General features: G+C 45.9%; 2 protein-coding genes across 3 annotated transcripts in view; one reads left to right on the top strand and one right to left on the bottom strand.

The window, feature by feature from the left end:
* Positions 1 to 2,209, top strand: part of B4GALNT3 (beta-1,4-N-acetyl-galactosaminyltransferase 3) — a 140,217-nt gene extending 138,008 nt beyond the window's left edge. The window contains exon 20 of the mRNA XM_045462777.1: positions 1,911 to 2,209. Coding sequence (XP_045318733.1) covers positions 1,911 to 2,145 — 235 coding nt within the window. The 3' untranslated portion in view covers positions 2,146 to 2,209. The remainder of the gene's footprint in view (positions 1 to 1,910) is intronic.
* NINJ2 (ninjurin 2) overlaps positions 1 to 16,029 on the bottom strand; it is a 78,698-nt gene that overhangs the window by 35,100 nt on the left and 27,569 nt on the right. The gene's annotated exons all lie outside the window — the stretch shown is intronic.

Genomic DNA, 16,029 nt, shown 5'->3' with positions numbered 1-16,029 from the left:
GACAGACTCAGTGGTATGTATAGTTAGGAGAGGGTTGAGGTACCTGTTTAAAAAGCTACATTCTCAACAGTGGAATATCCGGCCTTCCTCCCACACTCATTCAACAAAATTGGCAGTTAGGCTTATACCCTCCCCCAACACCTATCCTCAGACAGGAGTCTCGAAGATTCTTATCAGAAAAGACTTAATGGCCCAGAGAGACTTTTAAACACTGACATTTAGAAGTCCCCTCAGAGAAAAAGCTGCTTGACACCTTATCTCAATATCTCTACAGTAAAATTCCTCAATGGACAAGCCATTCCTGTGCACATAAAGCTTAAAATAAATTCTAAAAGTTTTGTTTTGTTTTTTTTGAATAGGCTTTATACTAATGTGGCTCAGAATTTAAAAGACTCAAAAGGTACAATGAAGAGGGCTTCATTAGTTTCTTCTTAGTTCCTCTTCCGGTAAACTGTTTAGTGCCTCCCTCTTTAAAGTGGGTTTTTTTTTTTTTTTTTTTTTTTTTTTTAGAGAGAGCATGAGCAGGGGAGAGAGGCAGAGGAAGAGAGAGAGAATCTCAAGCAGTCTCCATGCTCAGTGTGGAGCCTGACACAGGGCTCACTTCCATGACCCCAGGAACATGACCTGAGTTGAAATCAAGGGTCAACTGATTGAGCCATCCAGGCGCCCCTGCCTCACTCTTTAATAGAAACAGAAAGTCTACATGAAAGACAGAGACCAAAATAAAGAAATAAGAAAAGAGAAAAGAGAAAAGAATGTAGAGAGAAGAAAAGTTCAAAAAAGGACAAGAATAATGTTCCTGGAGACAGAAGAGAGGCTACTACACTCATGAAATAAGAATAGTAGCCTATTAGAAAAAGGAATATTCAGAGAACAGCAAAAGAGAACTCTGAGAAATTAAAAATAGAAATATTTAAAATTCAACTAGCAAAGTTAGAAAAAGTAGTTTATAAAATCTTACAGAAAGTAAAGCAAAGAGATAAAGAGATGGAAAATTAGATACAGAAGATAAGAAGATCAAGAGATCAGGTCAGAAGATCCAACATCCTAATAACAGGAGCTCCAGATGGACTGAACAAAAAAAGAGAGGGGAAGAAATAAGTGAATAACCAGAAGAAATTTTTTTTTTTTTTCTACAACAGAAGGATGTAAGTTTCCAGGTCAAAAAGACTCATTAAGTGCCCAGTATGAATGAGGAAAGAACCATCCCAAGGCACATCATGGTGAACTTTCAGAATGCTAGGGGTCAGAGAGAAGAATCTAAAACCTTTCAGAATGAGGGGCTTCTGGGTGGCTCAGTCAGTTAAGCATCCGACTTCAGCTCAGGTCATGATCTCATGGCTTGTGGGTTTGAGCCCCGCCTCAGGCTAGTCAGCTCAGATCCTGCTTCGGATTCTGTGTGTCCCTCTCTCTCTGCCCTTCCCCCACTTGCACTCCATCTCTCTCTCTCTCTCTCTCTCTCTCTCTCTCTCTCTCTCAAAAATAAATGAATAAAAATCTATTTTTAATAAACAAAAATTTTTAACTTTCAGAATGAGATACAAAGGATAGAAAATTGAAATGGTATTGGATATTATAACAGCTACTCTGGAAGCTAGAATTCTATACTTTATACTATTGAGTATAGAGACATTTTCAGGGTTTTTTTTTCTAATTTTTTCAAAAGTTTATTTTTGAGAGAGAGGGAGAGAGTGAGGGGTGGGGAGGGGCAGAGAGAGAGAGGGAGACACAGAATCTGAAGCAGGCTCCAGGCTCTGAGCTGTCAGCACAGAGTCCGATGCGGGGCTCAAAGTCACGAACCTTGAGATCATGACCTGAGCTGAAGTTGGACGCTGAGCCGACTGAGCCACCCAGGCTCCCCTCAGTTATGTTAGTAAGTAAAATTTTATTTCCGTTGCTCACTTTCATAGGAAGTTACTGGAAGATATGCTCCACCATACCAAAGCAGTAAATCAAGGAAGCAGAGGACATGGAATCCACAGGACTATGGGTAGAGTTACCTTGGTCCTAACCAGAATGGAGGAGAAAGGAAGGAAGGAAGGGTGGAGGAAGAATGGAGCAATGAAATGCATGCAAGGAGAAAGAAGAGTCAAGAACCCAAGAGGGTCCTCTTTGGCTCCCACTCCTCTTGGGGTGCGTTTTTAATCCTGTACTTGGCTTTGTGAGACACCAATATCCTTGTAATAAATTCCTCTTGCTTAACTAGTTCGCATTGGATTTCAGTCACCAAAAGATTCTTCCTGATATCTCTGCCACTCAAGGAATTAGAACCAGCAGCATCAATATCGCATGGGAGCTTGTGAGAAATGCAGAATCTCAGGTATCTCCCAGACCTACTCAACAGAATCGCCTTTGAACAGGATTCCCTATGCACATTAAAGCCTGAGAAGCACTGTCCTAGTATATCTACCTCGCAAAGTTGAGTACTGGGTATACTAAAGGGAATATGTATAGTAGGTACTCTGGAAGGCACTGATTATGAAGAAGAGGGAGAAGGAGAAGAGGAAGAAGGAGAAACTAGGAACACTTGAAAATGGCAATCTGAGTTCCCGGGTCTATAGTAAATGGTGGTTCTGAACCAAATTACAAAAACAGGCACATAACAGAAAAGGCAAAGCACATTTATACCAGGAAACAGGTTTCAACTCTACCCCAGGAACCTGTCAGGTTAGTCAGTCCAGGTGTCGATGTGGGGAAACCATGAAGAAAAGCTCCTTCTCAGGTGTGGCCGTTGGCTGTGAGTGACAGACGACTCAGCATCTGGAGGCCACGGCGGGGGGTGGGTGGGGGTGGGGGAATGCTGAGCGGCCGCTGCCCTTTCTCAGCAGGGCAAGTGTTCCGCCTGAAGTAGGTCAGAAGGAAACATCCCCAGTGTACAGCGCTGAATTGCTTTTTCAGGCAGAAATCCGTGGCCCATAGGACTGGGGGTGGATGGGGAATGGGAAGGACAGGAGGTTGGGGGCCCACTGCGGGGGTAGGGGTAGGAAATCGCATCCCATTCTTGGCAGGAGCGAGATTGCCTCTCACACGGTTTTCCTGGCTATGGTCCTTTGGCATTCAGCCACCGTCTTTGTGCTGGGGGTTCCAGTGACTTTCTAATGCTGAGCAAATCTGAATAAAGGCTGGGCTTTGGAAGATTTTAAGGGAAGGAGATGTGCTTGTAGAAAGCCAGTGTCCCATCTCAGCTGTCAATGTGCTGTGCATAGGAGATAATTATCCCAGGCCCAGACAGCCCCAGGAGTTATTGGTCATCGTTTTCCAATTGCCCACCAATTGTATGGCACTGAACTCAGCCCTGGAGAGTCTTTACCAGAGAAGCACCTCAGCCCTCAAAGAACTTATAGAGTAGAGTCTCCAGTCCTTTAAAACATCTATGGGAATCTTACCTATTCAGGAAGAAAAAAACTCCACCGTCATCAAATGGCTGTCTTTGTGAAGGCTGATTGTAGCCACCACCATAGCAGTAAAAGCCTAACTTCCTTGAGAAGAGCAGCAAACAATAATGTACTTATTATGTGCCAGGCACTTTTCTAAGCTCTTCATGTATTTTTTTTTAAGTCTACTTATTTATTTTGAGAGAGAGAGAGCAAGCATGCACGAGCAGGGGAGGGACAAAGAGAAAGGGAGAGAGAGAATCCTCTCTCCCCTCCTCTCCCCTCCTCTCACAGGAGCCTGTGTGCAGGCTCCACACTCAGCACAGATCCCAGCCCGAAGTGGGGCTTTATCTGAGCAGAAACGAAGAGTCAACCGCTTAACTGACTGAGCCACCCAGGCGCCCTTCCTTACATATTTTAACTCATTTAATCCTCACAACAACCTTGGGAGGTGAAATGCAATTTCAGTCCCCTTTGTACAGATGAGAAAGCTGAGGGATAAAGAGATTAAATGAGATCACATAGTCAATGGCAGAATTGGGATTCAAACCCAGGCATCCTGGCTCCAGAGACCCTGTTTTTTAACCATTCATTATATTTAAACTCCATGCACAGGGGGTCTGTAATAGCTCTCCTGCAAAGGAATCCCATCTCAGCCGTAAACAAGCTCTCTGATTTTAGCCAAATAACTCAGAGGCAATATGGTAGGGGGCAAGAGCAGAGGTGTCAGAGTTCAAAGATCTGGATTCTACTCCCGGTGCTGCCACTTCAAAAGAAGGATACTTTGGTTGATTGAATGTACAACACAAGACGTAACTGGTGCCTTCCGTGTTTGCTCTTTCCATCACTGTCCTTCACTGTGTTTCCTTACATGTAAGGTGGAACAGGTGGTTTCAGTGACTCGGTCTAGACAATATTCACTGAAGAGTTACTTCGCGCACAAAGCGCTATGCCAGACGCTGAAAGGCACAGAGACAAATGAAGTAGAGACCTGGCCTTTGCAAGGCTCATGGTCCAATTCTCTTTCATTTAATAAATCCTTTGGAGTTGAGCAAGGCCATTACCCTTGTTTTTAAAATGGGGGAGGGGCACCTGGGTGGCTCAGTGGGTTAAGCATCCGACTCTTGATCTCAGTTCAGGTTATGATCTCTTGGTTCATGGGATCGAGGCCCACGTGGGGCTCTGCACTGACAGCGCGGAACCTGCTTGGGATTCTCTCTCTCCCTCTCTCTGCCCCTCCCCTGCTTGCATGTGCATGCTCTCTCTCTCTCCAGATAAATAAATACACTTTAAAAAAAAATTAAAATGGGGAAAGTCATATTTAAACACTCAGTTCAGTTGTAGACAGAATGTGACCCTAGGTTGATTCTTAGCTCGGGGCTCTTTCTGCTTCCAACCCTCCCACTTCATCTTGACATCACTGTGACTAAAAGCTACAAAGTCCACTTTGAGTTCCTAACTTCCCACAGTCATTTTTGCACCTCCCTCCTGCCTTCCCCGTCCTGACAAGTGTACACACACACACACACACACACACACACACACTCAGTGCTGGATCCTTGAAAAACGCAAGATCAATACTGTTAAGCAGCTAAAAATCAGCCCCCTCTGGCAGCCCTTCTTTCTCTTCTGGAGCCCAAAGTGCAGTGCTGAGAGGGTGAATGCACAGTCAGCAAAGCCACAGCTACCATATGCATCATGACTCATTATCCTATCCGCTGACTTGGAACTGAAGCCTCTTGCCCCGTCAAGTAATTACGGGTGCACAGGAAGTCCTCAGCTAGAGATAAGGTCAGTCTGGTGGCTGAAAGGAAGGGGTCAGTGAGCACAACCTTCTGTTAGACACATTCTCTACTGCCATGGGCTCTTCTATAGCAGCCAGAATGGTGCCTTTCAAACGGTAGGTGCCCAACACAGCTTTCTTGGTGGATTAGCTGCTCTGAACTACTCCACCCAGCACAGCTGCAGGATGAGGTTGCTAGGCAGGAACATAATATGTGGGTCTAGTGCCTAAAGGAAATGATTTCAACTCCCTCTTGTTTAGCAGAGTTGAGTTATGCCCAGGAGAACCGCAGCTCTGAAGATGTGTATTCTTTAAAGAACTCTGTGTTATACAATTCACTTCTGCAATCTGTCCCAAGAACTTCCTTTTCTATCCCCTAAGTTAGGATAGGGGAAGAGGCACATCATCCCCATGCTTTCTCGAAGTGGTGTAAGAGCGTAGAGAACTTTAGACATTACTTAGGCTAAACTTGTTCTGGTCGCATCTTCCTTAGCATTTCCACATCCATGTTTCCACGCTTGCCATATCATTTCTTTAACAATAACCTCTTCCCAAGGCTAGAGTCAGAGAGATGAAAACTTCTGTGAGCTTCCAGGAACCAATGTCCCTATTGACTGCTATAGGAGGTCATCCCCCAATAGCTATTTGACCTTCTTACAGAGTGGTAGGATTTTTTTTTTGTTTTATTTTTTTAATGTTTGTTTACTTTTGAGAGACAGAAAGAGAGACAGCACACACTGGGGAGGGGCAGAGAAAGAGGAAGACACAGAATCCAAAGCAGGCTCCAGGCTCTGAGCTGTCAGCACAGAGCCCAATGTGGGGCTTGAAGTCATGAACCATGAAATTGTGATCTGAGCCAAGTTGGACCTTTAATCGACTGAGCCACCCAGGCACCCTAGAGTGGTAGGGTTTTTTTTTTTTTTTTTTTTAATGTTTGTTTATTTATTTATTTATTTATTTATTTATAGAGAGAGTGTGTGTGTGTGTGTGTGTGTGTGTGTGAGTGTGCGTGTGTGTGTGTGTGTGAGAGAGAGAGACAGAGAGACAGAGAGAAAGAGAGAGAGAGGGCAGGGGAGGGGCAGAGAGAGAGGAAGAGAGAGATCCCAAGTAGGCTCTGTGCTGTCAGCACAGAGCCCCATGTGGGGCTCGATTCCATGAACCGTGAGATCATGTTCTGGGCCAAAATCAAGAATTGGATGCTTAACTGACTGAGCCACCCAGGCACCCCCAGAGTGGTAGGATTTTTGACTGGGTACATGACCACTTAACTAAAGTCAATATTTCTCAGTCTCTTTTACAGTATGTCCACATGATCAAGTTCTGGATAATAAGAAGTTAGAAGGAATAATAATGCACTTAAAAGGAAGGCCCATGCCTTCCCTATTCTCTTTTTCCCTAGTTGGACTGTGGACGCTGCAGTGAGCCATCTTTAACCATGTGCATAGAACAAATATTCTAAGAGTATAGTAACAAGCTAGAGGGGCCTGGGCCTCTAATATTGGGGAGCCACCATAGTATGCCTGTACTGTATGCAGACTGTTACCCAAAGGACAGAAATAAACTTCCCTCTTGTCTAAGCTCTTATTACTTTGGGTCTTGACAGAGCTACCAAACTTGTATTTTAACTAACACAACCCCCGTTGGGGTGCAACCCCTGTTGGGTGCTGAGATTCCCCAACTCTATTTACTTAGGAGTAGCCTAGTGAGTTTTATTTATGAGAGATTATCATGGTGGTCTATGAATGCGTGGCTCATCTGGCTGTGGCTGAGTGGACGAGGGGTAGGTATCCCATCCAAGCAGGGCCAGATTCTCTCTCCCATAAATCTGCAAATGAGATTCACTATTGCTATCCAACCACCAATGATTACATGAACCAAGATACACAGGGAGAAAAAGAAATGAAAGGCCAGTCATTTCTGGAGAGGCAGAGCTGCCTGGATTGATACTGGTTTCCTGGTTTCTGATTCCAGGCCTTTGTAGGGCCTCTCTGATTATTCTTCTCATGGTTCCTAGAAGAGTCCCTGGCATCTTATAATAAATTCTCCCTTTTGGTCTTAGATACTTTAGGCTGATTTCTGTTACCTCTAGCCAAAAGTATCTAAGTGTCTTCTGAATCTTGTAAAGACCTGCATATCCTTGCAAGCCAGGGGGCCCATGCCTCTGGGCCCACCCCCTGGCACACTGGATCCTTTCATCATTACAATAGAACGATCTAAGGTGAAGTAAATGGATGGATAGACTGATTGACTGGTTGACTGGCTAGCAGGTCAATCCATAGATTTTCCAAGGGATGCTATGTAGGCCTCATGGAATCACAGAATTAGGGGTAAAAGGGGCCAAAACCATCAAGCAAAGTGTGGCCACCTCCCAGGCCATCAGGCTGGTGTGATTTGGGGGGTGCTCTGACACACCAGGAATAGCTCCCACCTGCTGATGACCAAACTCCTCAGGACACCTATGTCAAACCTGTTGTTTCTGTGGCTCCTAAGAGGAAAAATGCAAAATCATCCTTTTCTCCTTTTTTCTGGGTCATTCATTCTAATTCTGAATCTCATTGTGAATTTTAAGGAATAAACCACTTTTCTTCCATGAAAGGAGTAACGAGTATACCTCTACCGTGTACGAGGTGGCACTTTCCAGCTGCTATTTCATTTAAACCCTACAAGAACCCATTTTCCAGGAGAGGAGAGTGAGGTTGAGAAAGAACAGTCAACTTGCCCATGACACACAGCTAGTAGGAATGGTAATGGGAAAGGAAGCTTGGCTGATCTGGCTTGAAACCCTGTGTCTTTTACGGGATATCATACTGCCTCCTGAAGTTCCATCTTTTTCTATCCTTTTGGCCGTAACTTTCCAGCTTTCTCCATGGGCACCTGCTCAGCAAGGCTTGATTTCGGTCAGTTGGTGCTGGGCTGTGAGCCCCAGGACCCAGTCGGGGAGGGGCGGTGTGCCAGGTGAGGCCCATGGGGGGCCGCGGGAGGCTCTGCAGGTGGTACTACTCTCACAGTGTGCTCTCTCATTTCCCTCTAGGGCCTGTCCTCCCTCATTTTTGGCCTCCATCTGTTTCCCACTTGCCTCAGGCTGTGTTTCCCTCCTTCATCCCCAGGCATTCTTTAGTGCCTGGGCACTGACATGATTCCAACCTCCTTCCTATTCTCAACAAAGGAGGTCTTGGTTACTCCTGCTTGCTATCTTCTTCAGAGAATTCATCTAGCTAGCTCATTTTTCCCTCAGAGAAGGAAACAAAGGCCTCACACCTTAGAGCTCAGCCTGCCTGCTTTTCAAGCTGTGTTTGCACCCAGAGCTGAGTATATAGCTCAGGTTCCCAGAGGCCTGAGGGTAGGACTATGTCTTCACATGCCGGGTTGCATGCATTGTCAGCACCCAATGAAAAACAAACAGCTGTCATGTAAAGACAAGGAAGCTGCCAGGCTTGGGGAGGCTGTGGAAGACATAAGCCTAAGGTCTTGACCTCTTCCATTTAGCACACAAGCTCACGTCCCTGACACTACCCACAGAAGCCATGCAGGGACTCCAGGAAGATTCCACACTTCCATGATCTCTCTGAAGAATCAAGGGTGAGCAGTTATGTGAATGCATAAAAGGGTGTGTGTAGGGAACCCTACTCTAATTTACTGTGGGTTATAGAAACAATAGTCTATAGTTATCTCTCACTTCTGAGACATGAGTAATTCTCAAAGGAAAAGTGCAAGCCCCACTAGGAAGTTTCATCAGATTTCAGGGACCAGAGGAATAAATGGGAACATTTTATATTTATCCAAAGGAGCATGATGTTTTGAAAGGACAGACTCTGCCCATACAAAAGATATGTTGCTTCCCATTCTTTTCTCTACTTGGAGAAATTCTACTTACTCTTTTTTACATTTTTTAAATCTTTATTTATTTTTGAGAGAGACAGAGAGTGAGCAGGGGAGGGGCAGAGAGAGAGGGAGACAGAGAATCCCAAGCAGGTTCCACTCTCTCAGCGCAGAGCCTGACACAGGGCTTGAACCCATGAACCGTGAAATCATGACCAGAGCTATCAAGAATCGGAGGCTTAACTGACTGAGCCACCCAAGTGCCCCTCTACTTACTCTTTAAAGCCCAACTCAACTGGGAAGCCTTGCTCATCCCCATAGTCTAAATTTATCCCTCTTTCTCAGTTCTCCCAAAGCATTTGGTTCATCCCTCTAGTACAGCATGTACCATGGGGTATTACAGAGGGCTATGTGAGAGACTGTCACCTCATGGCTGCCTGCTCCCAGAGCACAGGAAATGTGTCTCACATGACTTCCTGTATCCATTTCAGGGTCGAGTGACAGGCAAAAGAAGATCCTGTTGATTGACAGAGAGGTGGTGTTGATGGAGGAAGTGTGTGGGAAGAAAGGACGGAAGTAAAAAGTGAGGAATAGTCCCCAGGAGATAGGATGTACATTACAGGGGATTTTATCTACTGTGAAGGGCTTCAGAAAGGAGTACTTTTAATGAACTAATGGCCAGTTGGTTAGAAAAGCTAATAAGAATTTGCCGGGAGCAGAGGAGGTTCCCAGGAAGGACAGTTTCAAGGAAATTTCTGAGTGTGGAAAACCAGGACCTCGCTGCTATTCTGATTGGTTACCTGGCCTAGACTGAAGACAAAGTCTTACAGACAGAAAGACTGCAAGAGCAGACTGGCCTTCACCAGGAATGGAAGCGAAGAGGAAAGGAAACAAAGGAAATGTAATAACCTGGTCATTGGAATTAACTGTGTCAACATGCACTGAGTAATCAGACTGTGTGCTTATAAGTTACTAATCTCTCTATGGTTTATACCTCAAGACTTTTAGCATTGTGTTGGCTGGTTACTGATTGCATTAAGGAGAAAAAGAATGTATGTAGGCTCAGGGGCTTGATCTTGGGAGGACAAATGTCTGGATCCTTGGGTGATAGAAGCACAAAGTGTTCAAGGGATGGAATGCCAGAAAATCATCTGTGTGGTGCTCTTTTCATTACAGTGGAGAAAGTGACAGGGCAATGACAAGGGCAGTGTTACAGGTGTCACCAAGAAACCCACCCCACCCCCTCTCCCAATAGGAAGGAGGCCAAGATGCCAAGAACAGGGATTTCTTGAGTATGAAATGGGGCTATCTACCAACTTCTAAATTAGAAGCCAGACTTCTGAGTGGTATAAGGAAACTGCATAGTGATCTCATTTCTCATACCTTTCAGCTTTGTCCAAAACGGAACACCCTTCCATACATCAGCCCTTATGTGACCTGATTCTGGGGCTAGAGTCCTTAGTTATGCCAGTAAAAGATTACAAATCCCTTACTTTACCTTCCAAAATAAATGCTGTAAGTCTCTGGCACATATGATGCTAAAATTGCCCGCATTTCATTAAAAGAGTGGAGGAATGAAAGCCTAGGGGCACCTGGATGGCTCAGTCGGTTAAGCGCCTACTCTCAGTTTCTGCTCAGATCGTGATCTCAAGGTTTCATGAGTTTGAGCCCCACATCAGGCTGTGTGCTGATGGTGCAGAGCTTGCTTGGGATTCTCTCTCTCTCTCCCCCTCTCTCTCTGCTCATGCTGTCTCTGTCTCTTTCAAAATAGATAAATAAACCTAAAAAAAAAAGAGTGGAGTCACCCACTGTTGTTGTCCTGGGTCCCCTGCCCTGACACAAGCAAGGTTGTTGTAGTGGAGGCTGGTACATACATACTAAGAGGACCTCAGCAGAAAGATACTGGGGAAGAGCACGTAGCAGTCAGAGCACAGTGTCCCTGAGCAGGCTTCTTCCCTCACAATTAAAGTCCTGGCCCTGTGTTGAGAAACACTCCTGCTAATGCCTACCTCTCTGTATCCTTCTCCCCAGCATTCTTTCTGCCTCCCAGACCTGTCTTCACAATAGCTGATGAGGCAAGTGTCCTGGCCAAAGCACAGTTTACCTCCCTTTATTCCTGGGCTTGTAATTAAGGGGTATCTGTGAAGCTGTCAAGCTCCTTAGGATAAAAGGACCAGTCTGGCCCCTGTGCTTTTTCTCACGGTTCCCTGAGCTCTCTGAGGTGGTTATTGCCAGTGGAGGCTCACATAGCCAAGGGAGGAGGCTCCCATCAGGGCCCTCAGCCAGGCTTACAGGGTGCCCTTGCCTCTGGGCCCCAGGCCCCGTGGCAATAGCGTGTTTTCCGTTCTCTGCTCGTTCCCCAGGATGTTCTGATTTCCTCACCTCAGCCCTCTTTGTTCAGCCACAGAGGTTAGGCAATGACTGTGGGGAAGCTGGGCCAGGGCCCAGCTTCCCAGGAAAAGGCTTCTCCTTCACAAGTTGATCTGGGGTCACTGTTCTCCAGAGGCCTTGGTCATCCTGAAGCCTGGGCCTTCACTTCTCTGAGACTCTGGTCACTCTTTCTCACGAGACCTTGTTTAAAGGTCTCATGTACCCCCATCCACCTCTGGCTCCCGTATAAAGACAGTGTTGTGCTCTGGTCAGGAGTGCTGTCTCTGGGGTCGCTTTCCCTGTCCGTGAATCTGCTATCTGTGTGGCCACCTGCTAGCTGTGTGGCCTTGACCTTTATTTCCCCCCGAATGAGGTTCAGAATAGTTTCTCTCCTACAGAGACATTGTGAGGATCAAATGAGATAATTTGTTTAAACTGCCTTGGCTTTGGGACACCTGGGTGGCTCAGTTGGTGAAGCATCTGACTCCTGGTTTCAGCTCAGGTCATGATATCACGGTTTGTGGGTTTGAGCCCTGTGTCAGGCTCTGTGCTGATGGCACAGAGACTGCTTGGGATTCTCTCTCTCTGCCCCTCCCCTGCTCACTCTCTCTCAAAAGAAAGAAAGAAAGGGAGAAAGAAAGAAAGAAAGAAAGAAAGAAAGAAAGAAAGAAAGAAAGAAAGAAGAAAGAAAGAAAGAAAAACATTTATAAAGTGCCTCGGCTTTGGTAAGTACAGACAGAGTGGTTTCCTTTTCTAAGAAACATGTTAACTATGGTCTGGTATGGATTCTGGTCTGTAAGTCTTCCTTGAATAGCCAAAAATGAGTGGCTTTTCCTGCCTAACCCATTGCCTTTCCTGCCTCAGAGTAGCTGCATTTTCTGACCGGGACTAGGGGACAGTATATAAAGTTACAGAAGTGGTGCCTGAGGTTCACCTGACTGAACTATCCAGATAGGACCATGCTGTGGGTATGAACCTTTTCCTTCTCCTCCTCAAGGATTAGCTAGTTTTCCTTTGCCCAATGGAAGGGTGATTATACAGTTGGACTTGGGTACCATTTGCCAAGTGTCTTTCTTTCTAGAATGAAGAAATTACACTCCGCCACTTTGTATGAGGAGCCTCAGACCATGGCAGTGCATGACCTACATGAATCAGAGACCTGGGACGTGTGGGAGAGATTATAGCCTGAGTCTTTCATAGCTGCCGTTCCCAAGCGGGAGGCCCTAAGGCTTCGTGAAGGAAGCTTGGGTCTCAAGAGGCTCTGAGCAAGAGCAGTGGTGTGAAAAGGGAAGGGAATGGGGCGAACCACAGGGAGCTCTTTTCTCCTTTCCCTACCTCCTTCTCCACCTGCTCTGGCTCCCACAAAAATTGTCAGGAGAAAGTACAAAGCAGGCTGGTAATAGCCCAATATCCTCTGCCCTCACACTCTGCTCTGTTTTCTCTGGCTCTGGCTTGTGGAAAGGAACCGAATGTGTGCTGCTGTGTTCTTTTGCAAAACACCAAGCAAGCTCTTAGTTCAAAAACTTCAGAGGCAGATTTACATATTATTTGCATATAATTTATACATTACAAAGAGCACTCCTTCAAATGTTCACACTGAGTCCTATCATGGTAAGGTAGACATCCTTAAACAGATAAGCATTTGCCCCTGGCTTCTATGTCCCTGCAGTTTCTATTTAGGACACGGTACATCCATTCTCAGCTTTATCATTCTGGTTGGATAATTTACGCAAATCATTCCATTTACGTTGTCTGCAAAAAAGGGAAGAATAATCCCTGCCTTTTGCATGGGGTTGTTATGAGGATTTAACAATGAGATTGCAGGGGGGCTCCTGGCTGGCTCAGTCCACGGAGCATGCAACTCTCGATCTCGGGGTTGGGAATTCAAGCCCTACGATGGGTGTAAAGATTGCTTAAAAATAAAATCTTAAAAAAATGAGATTGTCGATGTAAAACCATTTCATAAACTGTAAAGAACAGGAACAAATTTCAGATATTATTATTGTTATTAAAGTCATTCAGTGAAAAAAAGTATCCTGGTATTCCAAAAGGGATAAAGCATTTCCAAAGGAAAGTAGGAGAAGATATGGTTTATTGATTTAATGTCAAACTGCATAAAAGACCCTTCTGTCCCCTTCTGCAGTTTTCTAGGGTGCTGGGTGGTAGCACTCCTGTTTTGTCAATAAGACTATCCTAACCTATAGGATCTCCTAGCTGGACAGGCCGAGGTTCATCCCTGACCACAGTGTGGATAAAATTCTGTGGGAAGTCAGTGGTGAGGTGGGGGTAGAGGTGGTAAAAATGATGAGAAGCCCATGCTATTTTAGAACTCTTTAACATTAGTGCAGGAAAGAATTTAGTGATCAATGCCCAGCCCCTCCATTTTACAGATGAAAAAACTGAGGTTCAGAGAAGTGTATAGCTTGCTCAAGACTCCCAGCAGGCTTCAGTGAGCAGTCCTGGTTGACCCAGTGAAGGTCCACACCGGAGCACTGGGCTCCAGGGAGATGGTGGTGTTGGGTCAGGAGCTGAAGTGCCTCTAGCTCCAGACATTCTGTCTCAAGTCTGCAGAGAGAAAGAGGCTCTCAGCCTCCTGGAATAGCAAAAGACAAACACACTTGGTTAAGAAGAACCCTTGAGTGAGAGACAAGAGTGGAGAAGAAAACTCACACACCTTTCTCCAAATCTTGCATTTAACCCACTGTCTGGACTCAGGTGGTTTTAAAAGTGAAAGCTGCCAAAGCCTTGAATGGTGTCTCAGAGCTCTAGGAGAGCCCTGCTCAGGTGCAGAAAAATTGGTCTCAAGACTTCCAGGCAGAGCCATGTGGGTCCCACAGACAAAAGATTCTCAGAAAGGTCAGGCTTCTCTCTGACGAGGCAGCAAAAACAAATCCCAGCACTTTCAAAGATCATGAACCTCAGGGAATTAGGTAGGGGGTGGGGGACCAACAATTTCTTTGGAGGGGAGCATTGGCTAGAATGAATGGTCCAAGAGGGAGGACCTTGTTCTCAATTCAGTCCTGTAAGTACCACTTAGCAGTCTTCGGTGTGCTGGATGCATGGGCTAGGGGATGCAGAATACATTTGGCCTCTGCTTTCAAGAAGCTTGCTGGGCCAGGGCGCCTGGGTGGCTCAGTTGGTTAAGCGTCCGACTTCGGCTCAGGTCATATCTCCCAGTTTGTGAGTTCAAGCCCCGTGTGCTGACAGCTCGGAGCCTGGAGCCTGATTCTGTGTCTCCCTCTCTCTCTGTGCCTCCCTCTCTCTCTCTTGCTCAAGTTCTGTCTCTCAAAAATAAATAAACGTTACAAAAAAATTGCTGGGGGAGTAAGGCTCTCACATGAGTCAAAAAAGACAAAAGGCAGAAGCTGTGTTTAGGCCAGAGAGAAAATGATCCAGAAGAAAGGAAAAAATCAGTGTGGGTTTATATGGTTCTGAAGGACTTCCTGGAGTAGGGAAACCTTTGCATAAGCCTATATATTCTTTTGCTGCTGAGTGGACTGGGGAGGGAGCATTTTAGGATTGGAGGACAGTGGGGGCAGACGTGGGAATGAGCATAGGAATAACCTCCTCTGAACATGAGCTCTGAGCTAGAATCGGAATTGCAAAGAATAGGGGCACCTGGGTGGCTCAGTTGGTTAAGCCTCAGACTCTTGGTTTTGGCTTAGGTCATGATCTCACAGTTGCATGGATTCAAGCCCCACATCGGTCTCCACACTGTCAGTGCTTGAATTCTCCATCTCCCTCTCTCTCTGCCCCTCCCCTACTTGCACTGTCTCTATCTCTAAATAAATAAATAGCAAAAAATAACTGTCTCTGCCCTCATGGGATGCGTATTGTTTGTGGAGTCCATCTGCGTCCCTGAAAGATTTGGCAAAGAGGTTTCCAGTCTCTTGGAAGAGAAGGGCTTCCACATTACTGCTTAACTATGGCTGGGTTTAGAACGATTCCTTGAGTAAAGGAGTAACAAAATAATTCAGTCCCAAGGAGGACCCAAGAATCCAGAGCCCAGTCAGCCTCGCATAACATAGTATTACATCATGGTCGTCACTGCAGGCTCTGGATTCAGGCTTGGCTTCGAATCCCATCTCTGAAGCCTTTAATAAACTCCGTGGCATTGCCACTAACCTCTCTAAGCTTCAGTCTCCTCATCTGTAAAATGAAGATGAGAATAACACTACTTAACTCACAGGGGTTTTGTAAGGACTAAATGAGGCGGGGCTGAACCCATGGCCAGCACCCTTAGCCCACGGCAGCCATTGGGTTCCAGTTTGTTACCAAGGCTGGGTGCCGCATAACCCACACCCTCGTCTGATTGTTTCCCAGGTCTGGTCATATGAAAGGGACAAAGTGTTTTCCAAAGGTAAGTGGCGGGGGGGGAGGGGGGGAATCTGATTTATTGATTTAAAACCAAACTGTATAAAAGGCCCCTCTGGCCCATTCTGCAGCTTTCTAGGGTGCTGGATGGCAGCACACTGTCCTGTCAAAGATCCAGAGTCCTTTCTCCCCTCGAGTGCCCTTTGGAGACCTCTCAGTGAGGGGAGGGTGTGGCAGTGTGGCTGTTGAAGGGAGGCAGTTCCGGAGGCCAGTGGGAGATCAGATGCTCTAAGAGCATTCTATGGCTACACAGGCATCCTGCAAAGAAGCCAGAAGATAGTAGGGAGGCCTGGGCTCTGGAATGGGCTC

This window comes from Leopardus geoffroyi, chromosome B4 (genome assembly GCF_018350155.1).
Source record: "Leopardus geoffroyi isolate Oge1 chromosome B4, O.geoffroyi_Oge1_pat1.0, whole genome shotgun sequence".
Classification (NCBI taxonomy): Eukaryota; Metazoa; Chordata; class Mammalia; order Carnivora; family Felidae; genus Leopardus; species Leopardus geoffroyi.
Note: the sequence above shows the minus strand (reverse complement) of the source record. Positions and strands in the feature narration are given on the sequence as shown.